At 43.3% G+C, this 13,808-nt stretch overlaps 1 protein-coding gene across 1 annotated transcript in view; it reads left to right on the forward strand.

Annotated features, from left to right (window-relative positions):
- The window catches only part of cpne9 (copine family member IX), a gene marked incomplete at both ends in the record, with an annotated part of 148,437 nt that extends 142,471 nt beyond the window's left edge, over positions 1–5,966 (forward strand). Inside the window, one exon of the mRNA XM_080470203.1 lies at positions 5,784–5,966. Within this exon, the coding sequence (XP_080326329.1) occupies positions 5,784–5,966 (183 nt within the window). The remainder of the gene's footprint in view (positions 1–5,783) is intronic.
- Positions 5,967–13,808: the final 7,842 nt, after the last annotated feature.

Raw genomic sequence — 13,808 nt, forward strand, 5'->3', positions numbered from 1 at the left:
TAATCACACACGGATCCTTGGATTAGCCCAAGCACCTTATTACTGTGAAAATCAATCAGGAGGTTTTGACTGGCAGGAAGAGGAAAAGTACTCGCTCTCTTTACATTTTGGGCTTTTATCGATTTATTACGATGCCTGGAGAAGCTGCTAAAAAGGTCTCGGACGTGTCCCCATAACATATTTAGTCCTTCAAAGTGTTTCCTGGTCAAAGTCCAAGGACTTTTTGAGCACTGCGTCACTCTGTTTAATCTGAATCCAGAAGGATGGCTTAAATCTTGTTGATGGCAGTCACTGGTTTATGTTCGAAGATCTGAGCAAAATAAACTCTTAACACATTGAATTTAAAGAAAACAGAACCTATTCTTTGTCTTCTGCTTCTTCTTGTATCGTCTGTTTGCAGCCATAAAGCCGCCATCTGCTGGTTCTATCTATCTCCATGGTTTCCCACCCCTGTCGTCGTCCCTGATGACCATTTCCCTCTCTCTATTATAAGCAGCTTTTTCATCCCTGATGACTGTTTACCTTTCCATTTTTCTTCTTCTTCTTCACTTGGGTGTAATGGCAGTTGGCATCCGTGAAGTTGCACTACCACCATCTGCTGGTTCCAGCTCGTCCATACCGTTCCCACTGCTCACAAAGAAAGAAAGAAAGAAAGATGGGGTGTGGGAACCCTTCTGAGGTTGTTAGAATTGGATTTACACATGTCCAAGACACTTAAGCTTACTGGTTTCATTTTGAAGGAATGTTGTTGAAGGTGTGAGTACGGTTTGTCTTCACTGAGAAGTTTTGTCTGAAAGATTGGAGAAAGGGATCACACTTGGCAATTGGTAGAAACTAGAAGAAAATGGTGATTAAAGGGTGGAGCCAGTGATGGTTCTAGATCAGCTGGTTCTAGATCAGCTTCACGGTGGGGGAGAGGGCGGCAATACAGTACCTTGACGGAGAGACACATATGACGTAAAGAAAACAAAAGACAAGCCACAGGTTTAAGATGTACTTATCTAATAAAGGTTAGTTCTCCTTCCCAAACGCTACGGAAGTACCAAAGGTTCTACTTGGATCCTCTTTGGAAATCGTTCTCCAAGGATTCGGCTCTTTCCCCTGGTTTTCTGAGGTTTTACCAGACGATTATCTGAAGCCTCCGCTCGGGGCTCTGTTTTATTCATCCACTCACTCATTCGCTTCCTGTTTGCTTTTTGTGGGTAAACACTGCTGTCATTTCAGATCCAGCCCCTCCCTGCTCACCTGCTGCTCCCTCATTACCACCGCACTGTATACAGCAGCCCTCCCCCCACCCTACACCCAACCCCCCGTCACCAGCCGCTGGCCACAACACAGTGCCGATGTTTCTCTTTTTGTTCCAGCAGTCCTATTACCGAGGCTCGGTATGTCAGGAAGCCAGAGAGGGGGGATTTTTTACAGCATGCCTAATTTTTGGCTTTTTGCTGTAAAAGCCCCTGGCGAGCACGACTCCTATAATGTCTTTTATTGTCTATGGAACCCAACCGAGGTTATTACAGCTGACGGAAACAAATAGAGGAGTGGTGTAACTATATAAAGTTTAACTACAGCATTGTTTTCCCCCCATTGATACGTGTTAAAGTATCCAGCTGTGATTAAGTTATATGTTACACAGCTGTTTGTCTCTGTGTTCAGCTGATTCAGTCCCTGTGTTCACTCTATCTTCAAATAGAACCCACTGGTTTACTGTTGGTATCCAGCTGCAGTAAAGATGCTTCAATTTGTCAAAAAAAAGTCAAAAATGTACTTTGTTTTTGGGTTTTTTACACGGACCTCAGTCAGACTCTTTGCACTCTGTGGCCTGTGTTGATTATTACAAAGTACACCCAAGGTCTATTCAGCATCCAAAAGGAAGAACAAAGCTTGCTTGCTGACGTGAACCAGCAGAAGAAAAAATGTAGTCTTCGTCAGGACAGTTCAAACCCGGACGCCACGCTCCCACATTTTTTTTTTTTCGACGTCCCGAGAAGTGTGCCTGTGGTGCATGCTGGGATCATCGCGTTTTGAGCTGCGTTCCGTTCCGTTGGGCCTTCCCGGAGCCGCCCCCCCCCCCTGCTTATCTGCATAAAGTTGAATCCAGCCAAACTTCATGCAAATGAGGGGAATAAAACATCTAAACTCGCTGTAGTGGAACCAAAACAAGTACAGATTCAGCAACTGCACAGCTTATTTCTCACCTCAAATGTTTTCGAAAATACATTTATACTGAATACAAAGTTTGTGTCCGAGCCGCCATGTTGGACCAGGAGCAGACAGCCCACGAGACGCGTTTGTCCAATCGGGTGCGGCTACATGACGCTACATGCTACATGCTACATGCTATAGAGTTTCATGTCTCACGCAGTAGCGACGCTACATACTAAACATGATTAAAATGTGATTGATAGACTCATTAGCGAGCTGTAGTATGAGAGTCGTTGATTAAAGAAGAGGAGGAGGAGGAAGGAAAACAGATGTTTGAAGCTGAGGAGGAAGAAGATCGTGTTTGAAACGAAAACGTGAAAACGATGCATTTTCACTGGAAACACAGTCTTGTAAATAGAGTCTCAGAGGTACTAGGACATATTTTAAAGTTTTACTTAGATTTTTCGAACATAATTCAATTTTTTTAAATTCTTGCAATGAGTAATTCACAAAAAGGGGGGTATTTTGATCTGAGGCGGGGTAGCAACAAGCTCTCACCTGCTTCACGCTTACATTTATTAACAGCCTTGAGCAGAAAATGAGAGTTGCTACCTCAGGATTTATGTCTTAACTTCCATCTCTTGGAGATGATGAAAGAAAATGAACCAGAGAAGGAAGGAATGCGAAAGAGGGCCGACGTTAATCATGCCTGTGGCGCGCGTCTCGCCGCGGGACTTTGAAGCACGCGGCCGGCCGCATCATCCAATAAAGGCTGAACTGATGAGAGCTTCTGTGAGGAGAGTGGAGGGTCCCCGTGCTCACGGTGGTCCTTAATTAAAGCTTCAGCAGGCGAGGGGCAGCTTCACAATCCATCACCCAGCGAGGCGGACCAATACCCCTCGTCTCCGGTGTCATTGCTTTCTGACCCCCCGCCCCCCACCCCAACCCATCGAGCACCAGGTGCCGCGCAGCGCCCGAGTGTTGTACGAAAACAGACAGATGAAGCTCGCCGCTGTTACACTTCTGAAACGAGGCTGGCTGAGCTTCAGCTTAATGAGAAGCGTTTGGGATTTATCTGTTGTTTAGAGACCCTCGGAAGAAGGTTCATTAGCGTCCCTGCGAGGCAGACAGTGTGTGGCTGGGGCCCTTTTAACCCCCACTTTAAGTGACGGCATCATTATGTTAGGTGACACCCAGAGGCTAAACCAGGGTGCACTCACAGCAAAAAATAACAATCTGCTTTTTGAGGAAGTTATTTCACAATTACCAGGTCCAGGTCAAGTAACCCCACCCCCACCACCCCCCACCCACCCGGCCCCCAAATCCTTGATTACCCTCCATTTGAATATTGGATCATAGGAGCTGCATTCAGAATCTGCTGTGTCCGTGTGAGCTGGACTGGCTCCGCCCACACATGCCCATCTTGGGAAGAGGAGGAAGCACTTCCTCTCGTGGTGCCATGTGCCAGAGCAGAGCTGCCTAATTGTGGGAGGAGCCAAAGGGAGGGCCTACCTTGATTGTGATTGGCTGAACCCCCGATGACACTATATTGATTTTTGATTCACTGGTTGGAGTGACACACTTTTTAAAACTGAAACAAGCCAGAGAGAGAGGACAGACTTTCTTCACTTCTGGGGCGTCATTACGTTCCAGGGCTCACATTACTGTTGGAAAACTATTAGATTTAAAAAGGTGTGAACTTTGTTTTTCTATATTTCAATCACTTTGGCCCGAATATTTATCATTAAAACTTTGTTTTTCTTAAAAACAGTGTTTGTGATGGTGTGGAGATGAGCTGAAGAGAGATGGTAGACATATTGGATATATTTCTATATATTGATATGCCTGATCAATTGGATATGTACTGTGTATATTGGATATGCTGGAGAGCAGAGGAAGATCTCAGAGGAGATTGATGGATGTAGAGAAGGAGGACGTGAAGCGACAATAGAAGAAACAACCTCATACTTTCGTTTTCCTTCCTCAGCTCCATGAAGGAATCAGGAGAAATGTGCCTTTTCAAATACTTGGAAACACATTTACTAACCGAAACTTTATACATTTTTAATATTGAGCCTTTAGGGGAAGTCGGGAAATATTCTTTTTAGTGCTTCAAAGACACTTTGTGTATTATCCTTTCTAATCTCTGCAAAGTGCATCTTTTTCTCATTGTTCAGCTTTGAGCCTTTTAAAGAGCTGCATCCCAGCATGATAAAACTTCTCAGAGTTATTTCACAGATATGAGAACATCCACAGGATGCAGATAACAGTGCAGCTTTGAATATTTTTAGAAGACGAATGGTACACTGATGAATGAGCTCTTGAAGAATGGAAGAGGCGTGCAGGTATATTAAAGACAGGAAAAGTACAAGGTCGTTAAAGAACAAGATTGCAGTTCTCAAACTGAGCATTACCGTCTTATGTCCTGGCCTGCAGAAAAGCCACAACAGTAACCCCTCCTTTTATTTTACTGCATTTATACTATTTGAGAAAGAAAATGAACTCCTATGAGTGCATTAACATTAAGCCCCTTTTAATGATGCCACATGGTTCAAGGTGAATTTATTCATTGAAACTATTCAAACACTGGGTAACACAGTACTTTACAAAGAAATCAAAGAAAAATATATGAATACAATAAATACATTAAAGCTTTAAAAGAAATCAAATACATTAAAGCAAGTAATGAAGAATCTTAATCTCCAGATCTTGACGTGTTTGACTGGCAGCACCTTTGGATAAAAGCCAGACTCCATTCCAAAAGCAAAAGATGCACTGATCCTCGACAAAATACACATTTCCTGACTTGTTCTGGTAAATCTGCGGGTTCGTGGCGATGCCTTGTCCCAACAGGAGTGTTGCCTGTTCCTGTGGTTGAAGCTCTGGAGAGTCTCTTTCCCGCACACGTCCTGCCAGGACAGATGAGCTCATGGAAAATCCTTTTTTTGTTTGCCCAGACGAAGATCTGCCAAGGATACAAGCTCAGTCTAATAAAATATATCTAGTAGCTTAAACAAGCGCTCGGCAGGCGTTTGTCCTCGTCCTCGACACGGTTTATTGACTCAGTGTTGCACCCATATGGGACATCTGCATAATCCTGCTTCTGTTTCCTTGAAGTATTGTGTCAGAAGCCACATGCTTGAGCAGCATTCCTACACTCTTGTTCTTCTAAAACTGAAATTTGTTTGGTCGTTTGCACGTAGAATTTGAATGTCGCAGCATAAATGGGGATTTACTTTCAGACCACAGGACGACGTCTCTTGTGAACCTTGAAAAATGTTAACGCGGCGTCGATAATTTGCCTCGCCACTTTCTTCAGACTGATTTAAGTCTCATCTTTTAGGAATCTGACGGTGCTTAGTAGCAATCTAGAAACAAAAGGGTAAATGAGAACGGATTCGTCGTCAATCTGTCTCCCAAATAGGACAGAATAGGACAAAGCTGGCGAAGTTTAGATTTTCTTGCCTTTTCCATTTTCTTTTCCATTATTCACAAACCTTGATGAATTTGAGTTCTACAAAGGAATTCTCATGTAAGACGGTATAAAGGTGTTATGACAGTGTGTCGATAACGTAGCTCACGTTCTAAAACCGTTTTTCAAGTAAAAATCTGCACTTGTGTCTTTCTTCTCCCGGCAGTTTGTTCCGTTCAGAGACTACATCGACAGATCTGGCAACCAGGTCCTCAGCATGGCTCGCTTGGCCAAGGACGTCCTCGCCGAGATCCCCGACCAGCTGCTGTCGTTCATGAAGGGCCGGGGAGTCGAACCGCGACCGTCCCTCTCCACCTCCCCGTTACCAGAGCTCCACCGGCACATCTGACCTCCCCCCGAACCCCCGAACCCCAAAACCCCTCGCAGCACTCCTCAGCACATTGTCTCTTCGTCCTCCGTCTTTCCTCCTCTCATTTAAATGGAGCAGAAGGTTGCCCTCCTCCTCTTCCTCCTCCTCCTCCTCCTCCTGATCCACATGACGGAGGCAGCCTCTCGTCCCTGAATCACCCTCTTCTTTTTTCTCTGCCTCTCCACCTGTCTTTGGAAGGTGCGCCTGAGCCTCGACAAGTTGTCTCTCTCTCTCTCTCTCTCTCTCTCTCTCGCTCTCGCTCTCGCTCTCTCACTCTCTCCACTTTTCAAATTCAGAGACTGATTCCTGTCTCATAGGACAAACACCAACAACTCTTTACATCTCATACGGCCAGCGCTGACGCCGGTCGCATTGGCAGGAAGCCTGAGAAGACGCCAAAATAATGGAAGCTGAATGAATTGAAAGCCCCTGACGGGTGATGCAAGGCAGCTGGAATCAGGCCGCCAGGACGTCGGGCCGAGTCCCGGCTTCAGTTTGTATGAGTGATTCGTCACAACGAGGACGGCTGTTGGTGGGAATGCGTGTTTCTGTTTCCCCGCGTTGCGCCCAGCCAGCGACCGATCATCCAACCAGAAACCAGAGCCTGGAGCCGAGTCCAGATGGAAGTGGGGGAGGAACCGGAGGAGAGTGGAGCTGCCGCTCAGCCATTCAGGGAGTTCATCTGATGAGGAGAATCCCCGACCGCCTCCATCACCAGGCTTGTCCAAGGAGAGGGAGTCTCACCTACAGCCCACACCCCATAGCCATGCAGTGGCTCCAGGTCCTCCCAGAAGAGATGGAGGAAGGTGTGGAGAACATGGATGGATGGATGGACGAATGGATGACGGACGGATTGATGGATGGATGGATGGATGGATGACGGATGGATGGATGGATGGATGGATGGATGGATGGATGGATGGATGGATGGATGGATGGATGGATGGATGACGGACGGACGGACGGACGGACGGACGGACGGACGGACGGACGGACGGACGGACGGACGGATGGATGGATGGATGGACGGACGGATGTACGGATTGATGGATGACTGACGGATTGACGGACGGATGATGGATGGATTTTGAACACCACTGGTTCGGTCCAGGCAGATGAGTTACATGATTCTTTTGCTGTTTATTTCAATGGGGACAACAGATTCAACACACACACACACACACACACACACACACACACACACACACACACACACACACACACACACACACACACACACACACACACACACACACACACACACACACACACACACACGCCTGGCTGGCCACACCCACCCTCTCTTTGCCCAGCGTGGGCCGAGGCTGGGTGCAGTTTCCTCCCACCTGCTGTTCGAGAAATGCCAGTCTCTCCGGCGGCCCCTGCAGAGAGGAAGAGGAGGAGGAGGAAGAAGAGGAAGAGGAAGGACAAAGGAAGGTGGGAGGAAGGGGCAATAGAAGGGAAAATGCAAGAGGAAAAGATGCCGGAGGACGCAGGGAGGAAGACGATGGCAGCGTCTGTACAGATTCTGAGTTTTGTTCAAACGAGACGAGGGGAAGGTCGGAGGAAGTCCTTGTACGCAGTTTTTCCTTCTGAAGCGCACATTCTCCAAAAAGCAATATACCCCAACCCCAGTGTTGATGTTTGCCCTATGCATGCCTCCCTACCCCCCCTCCTCTACCCCTGCTATGACTTGACATTTTATTCCCCAAAGCAGACACTGGGGCCTTGTGTGTGTGTGTGTGTGTGTGTGTGTGTGTGTGTGTGTGTGTGTGTGTGTGTGTGTGTGTGTGTGTGTGTGTGTGTGTGTGTGTGTGTGTGTGTGTGTGTGTGTGTGTGTGTGTGTGTGTGTGTGTACTAGGTAAAGTCCTCCACCTAGTGGTCACCCTTTGTATAGCAGGGTATCTTTGTTTCCTTTCTTATGCATGTGAACATTCCTATACTCATGAGGACCAGCATGATGAGATGAAGCTACACAAGCCGAGGGCGTCACGTCCCTCCCAGGTGGCGCCACGCCCCCCCCCCCCCCAGGTGGCGTCACGTCCCCCCCCAGGTGGCGTCACATCCCCCCCCCAGGTGGCGTGACGAAGGCAGCGGTGGTCTCCAGGGGTCTTATATGTGCCGTGTAAACTATATCCAGTCTTTTCTAAACCTCTTGGGTTCTGTTTCTTTATTTGCATGTTGGGGCGTTGATGCCGTGTTCAAGTCGGTGTTGTCGTTCTGCTGATTGTAAAAAGAAGAAGAAGAAAAAAGATGCAAATATATCTATCAAAGTAATATGCATTTCTCTCTCGCCGTCACTGTACATTTTCATTTCGAGGATTTGTGAGTGAAATGACACGTATTTTTGATAATTCTGTGTGAGGCGTTTGCAAGGACACTTAACTGAAGTGGATTTTGAGGACATTTAAAGGTGGAGCCTTCGATTCTGGAGAGATTCCTGGTATTATTAGCCTTAAAGGCAAAACAACTACAACAGTTTTCAACAATATAGCACAAAAAGATCAGATTCTACTGCGGCCATCAGTCATTTCGAGTGGAAAGTATCAAACGCACGCAAGTTGAATTGCAAGTAATTCCGCGTGCCTGCCACTTTAAGAGGCAAGGCACAGATCACTCTCCTCGGCGCCCAGTTATTTTTCCTTTTCATCCGTTTCCTCCTCCAGGTTTTCGGCGTGAGGCCGGGAGCATGTACACGGAAAGCACATCGAGACGTGCAGAAAATTCTGAACTAGCGTGTTGTGACTTTGGTTAACGATTCCGCAAACCGTTTCGAAAAAAAACGCAGAAAATGGGCTTAAAAAAAAAATATATACAAAATATAAATTTCAATTTTCAAGATGTCAAAGATTCTGGTGATAGAATTGTTTGGTCAAAGTTTGGCCGCTGAGTAATGAACCAAGTGGTGAGCATGTGATCCAGAAAACTAGATGATATATAAATAAGAGTCACTTCAGTTGCGATCATCAGAAACACTAAGTTACTGAAGTGACGAGTTTAGTTTTGAATTAAAATGCAACTAATTGAGCTTCAACATGAATATATCCCTCTACAGCCTCATCTGATGCTCATTTGGTTATTCAGCATTAAAGTTAAAATAGAGAGCGAGAAACCCAGTCCTCGTCGAGATGAATGAAGCTGCAGAGCTGCACGTTTTCCACATTGTTCTGCTTCGACCTGACCGACGTCTGCAAAGCTTCATGATCACGAGCTGGAAGAAAAGAGACATTAAAACTATTTGAGACACAAATCAAACACCTGGGCTTCATGCGTGGGGTCCTGTGGGGTCAGAAAATCATCAAAACATTTTCAATGTCACTGCCATGGCTGGAAACCCACGATATCAATGAATGGAGAACATAAGGTGCACTGCTGCCCCCTGGTGGGCGGGTTGGAGTAATGCAGGCACTGTGAGTTCTTGTGTCTTACATATTATTTCTTTTATAATATATTATCATTATACATTGTTGTATTATTGTTCCTGGTAAAGATTAAAAATGTGGATTAAAAAGTAAAATTAAGTTTATTCAAAAGATTTAAGAAGTCAAAGTCCGACATTATTATCCAGATTTGGTTTTATAAATATTAGTCTCTTTTAAACTTTTTTTTTTCCTTAATTTTTCTATCAAATAATGTTCAAGGGTTAAACTTGTCTGAAAGCCTTGTTAGAGTTCCAGTTTTAAGTTTTATGATTAATTTGATGTATTAATGGCATTATTAGATTACTGGGGAGCAAATGTGTGAAGATTACTCTTAAAGTTATCGGCACTTCAGTGGTCATTTACTTTGAAAGGAAAGTTGAAAATGAGCTCTGAGAGCCTGATGATCAGATGGAAAAGTGTAAATCAGGGCCCTCCTGCAGGTCAATCTCATGTTGAGCGGCCCGGACATAATAGCATATTAAATCTAAACGGTTTTCGCCCCCGGGCCTCGTGTTTGAAACCCACAGAATGACAGCGAGCAGCTTAATTTTCCCGAATGAGACTCCACCTTTAAACCCTGTGCTTTCACTCTCCTCCGTCTCCTCTGTACATACTCTCCACAGTATATAAAGACGTATATATATATATTTCCCACGGGATCGCTTACAGTAGAGCTCTAAAGGCCTTTTACAGTCGTGTCTTCACCAAAACGTGTGCGACGTCCGTCGGCGTTTCCATGTGCGAGCAGGCGAACGTAGATGTAGAACGTGTTCTGACAGACGTCTCTGTGCTGTTTTTGATATGGGGTTTTGACTCTGTCCGTGCGCCTCTCTCCAAATGTAAGGCAGTTCGTAGTCGTGACTCGTTCTAACAAACCGATTAAAGAGCTTTAATATGAAAACGCGTCGGGGTCTGGTTTGTGTGCATCGCTTCCATCTGGACGGCAGAGACGAGGAGGAATGTCGCCGCCGGGTCACAGTCCAGTCGACAGAAAAACCTCTTTCAATGAAATAAAGCCCAAAATGCAATAACCTTCCAATAGATCTGTTATAGGAATAACGTTTTGCCAATAATTAATTATTACCTGATTAAAGAAATGTATTAATTAAATGTAATAACTGCAGCCAATAATGTAAATTTTTTTTTTTTTAAATCTTTGCAGGTTTTGCAATTTCCTTCTCATAAATAAGGTTAATTGATAATATAATCCATTTAAGTTTTATAATCGATCCATATTAGATGGTCTTTTTAAGAGGGTACCAGCAAATCATTAGTTTTTATCGACAGTTTTCATCATTATTCAGATCATTAATGGAGATTGACTTTGTTTAGGAGAAGAAATTTATTGAAATGAACTTTCTGCATTGAACCCGTTTTATTAGACCCAGATTAAAGCAATATTATGGACCCAAATTAAATGCAGATTAGATTCACATTAGATCCGGATTAGATGAAGATTAGATCCAGGTAAAATCCAGATTAGACCAAGTTAAATGTAGATTGTGTCTAGATTACACAGTTGAATCCAGATGAGATTTAGATTAAACAGAGTTAAATCTTGATTAATTAAATCTAGATTAAACATGGTCAAATCCAGTTTGGATCAGGTTAAATCCAGATTAGACCAGGTCAAGGTCAAGGTAACTTTATTGATACCCGTAGGCAGATTTTTTGTGCAGCAGAGCGGTTACGTATAGATTAAATCTAGATTATACAGAGTTAAATCCAGTTGAGATCTTGATTAAACCAGGTTAAATCCAGATTAGATCAGGTTATATTTACATAGTACGTTAAAAAAAGATGCATTTCATGGAAATAAAAGCTTTTTTTCAGGGTTTGTGCAGTTTAATTAAAAAAAGGACTCCTGCAGAGTCATAATCCACTTTTATTTCTCAGTTTTTCATCCACAAAAAAAACCCATCGAGGGAAAATCCAAGCCATTTTCACTCCTCCATCACCTCTGCTCCGCCTAACCCTAACCCCTGACTCTTACTGCCCTATCAGTACAGAGCACACTCTCAGAGCAGCACTGAATTTTTAAGAAACCCAATATCACTTGGTTAGATGAATGAGTAACAAACTCATCAATGTCGAGGCCCAACAGGCTGAGAGGGAAGCTGGTGCTTCATAACAGTTCTGCTCCATTTTCACAATTATTCCAATCTTTGATTTCTATTTAATCAAAATAGTGGAAATGACCCGTCTGCATTGAACCCATTTTATCCCATCGAGCAGAGAGCTGCTGGGGGTCAAAGGTCACGGTGGTGAGCTATTTGCGGAGGGATTCGGACCTGCAAACCTCCAAACACGAGCTCGCTTCTCTAACTTCCAGACCTGCACATTAAAATTCTACTGAAAGGAAGGAGACAAAATGATCTCAGTTTACAAATCCCTAAGGAGGCTGCAGTACCTCTATCAGGCCTGTAGAGGCACTGCCACCCGGGAGACATGAAGCAGAGTTTCTTAAGTGGACTATGAATTTTCACTTTTTCATCCAATTAATTTTTTTTTATTAGAAAGCAACCTCTACATCAAACTATACGGTACATACCCTCTCTGTCCACTAGATGTCACTGTATAATACCACAGAAAGTACTCCATTTATTCATCTATTTGACTAAATTCAACGTTTTTTGCAAAACCTGAAAAAGTGAAAACATAGAAAGAGAAAAAACGTACATTACTATACTCTTTAAAATACATTGACTTTTTCTTCATCTGTTTGTGGTGCATATTTTCAATTTGATAGAACAAAAAAGATGCAACAAATGACTTAACTTTCTCCTTTAAAGCTTCTAAAGCTTCAAATAAGAAAGATGTGAAATACTCTCTTCGGTTTAATGTTGAGAAAAGTCTGACGTCACTAACACAGCATTCAGATTCACATTCTTTTTAAACAGATTCTATCACAAATAAAAGAGTTAAAGTTCTTTGTTGCCTGGAAGGCCTGGTTCTGGACCGCAGACCACATGTTTGACGCCACAGCATGTATGAGACATTTAGTGGATGTTCTATAAAATAAGCATTAAATTGCATTTTGAATTCATTTTTGTATATTTGTTTGTTTGATTTTTTTGTTTGAAATGTTTATTTCGAATAAGGTACGAAAACAAATAAGGAAAAAAAAAGAAAAGAAAATTAACAACAAAGTTTTCCTCTCAAATCAATAAATAAATGAATAACAGTAATAATAATATAAAATAAATCAAGAAAAACATCGTCAGATGAGTATTCGAAAAGGAGTGAGAAGAAGTAAAAACTTATTTACTCTCACCCCTTGTCACAATTGTCAAATATTTGTGGATATAAGTGAAAGTTTGTGCTATTAAATGCATCCTGAATGTGGGCGTCCAGTGACCCACAACATGCAAATAAACAAAGATGATGAAATGAATTCTAAAGAGGTGGAAGAAGAAGACAGAATATCCAGAACAATGTGAATTGAAGTGATGAATGATGAAAAGATGCACCACAAGACACCAAACAGCTAGAAAAACACAGAACGTTGCAGTTGTAGGTGATTCTATGTTTAACAATGGCGCCCCCTGCCGGAGAAACACAAAATAACATTATCAATAGAAGAGAATAGAATGTAATTAAAAATAATTAAGAATAGAAATACTTAATTAATCCTAGAGACAGAATAAAAATTTGTGATAGCACACGTTATATTCTAGGGCTAAGGGGTGACTAGTGTAAGAATATAGAATGAAATTAACAGGAAGACACATCAAACACAATTTACAAGGAGGCAGTGGCAGCGGTGCGTTTCAGACCGAGGCCTTCACTAGTGCTGGTCTGACTCAATCCATCCCTCAATAAGTTTTTTATAGCTATGAAAACCATGTTATCGTGCAGAAATGCAGTATAAAAAGCCTTTGCATTACAGATAGATACTCGTGTAGCCAGAATAAATACCTTTACTGATGAACAAAATCCAAGTTCACCTGCTGTCGCTGCATAAAATAGCGGCTGCTTTTCCCAAAACTTCTGGGGGTCGAGGACGGTGACAAACGTCAGCTTCTCGTGGTCTTGAAAATAATATAATGGCAAATAATATAATCCTGAATCCTGCCATCAAGTTTGTAGTGAGCGCAGGTAAATTGCACTGGTGCGCTGCGGTGCGTTCAAAGACCTCTTGGAAAAGTCTGTTCTCTTTATCTTCTCCTTTAGTCATTGTAGGTTGATAAAACCTCTATTAAATAAACAACCATATTTTTGTTTGTGCGGCTCGCTACAGAAGCAGTCAGCTGGCGCTGGAGAGGGAACTCTCTGACGATCCAATCAGAGGGCTTGAATACACTGACATCACGCGAGGCCTTCTGGAAGGCCCTGAGTCACCAATATTAAAATCTGATTGGTTGAAGCAGCAGCGTGATCGACGCTTGTTTTACACTGA

This window comes from Lipophrys pholis (genome assembly GCF_963383615.2).
Source record: "Lipophrys pholis genome assembly, chromosome: 8".
Classification (NCBI taxonomy): domain Eukaryota; kingdom Metazoa; phylum Chordata; class Actinopteri; order Blenniiformes; family Blenniidae; genus Lipophrys; species Lipophrys pholis.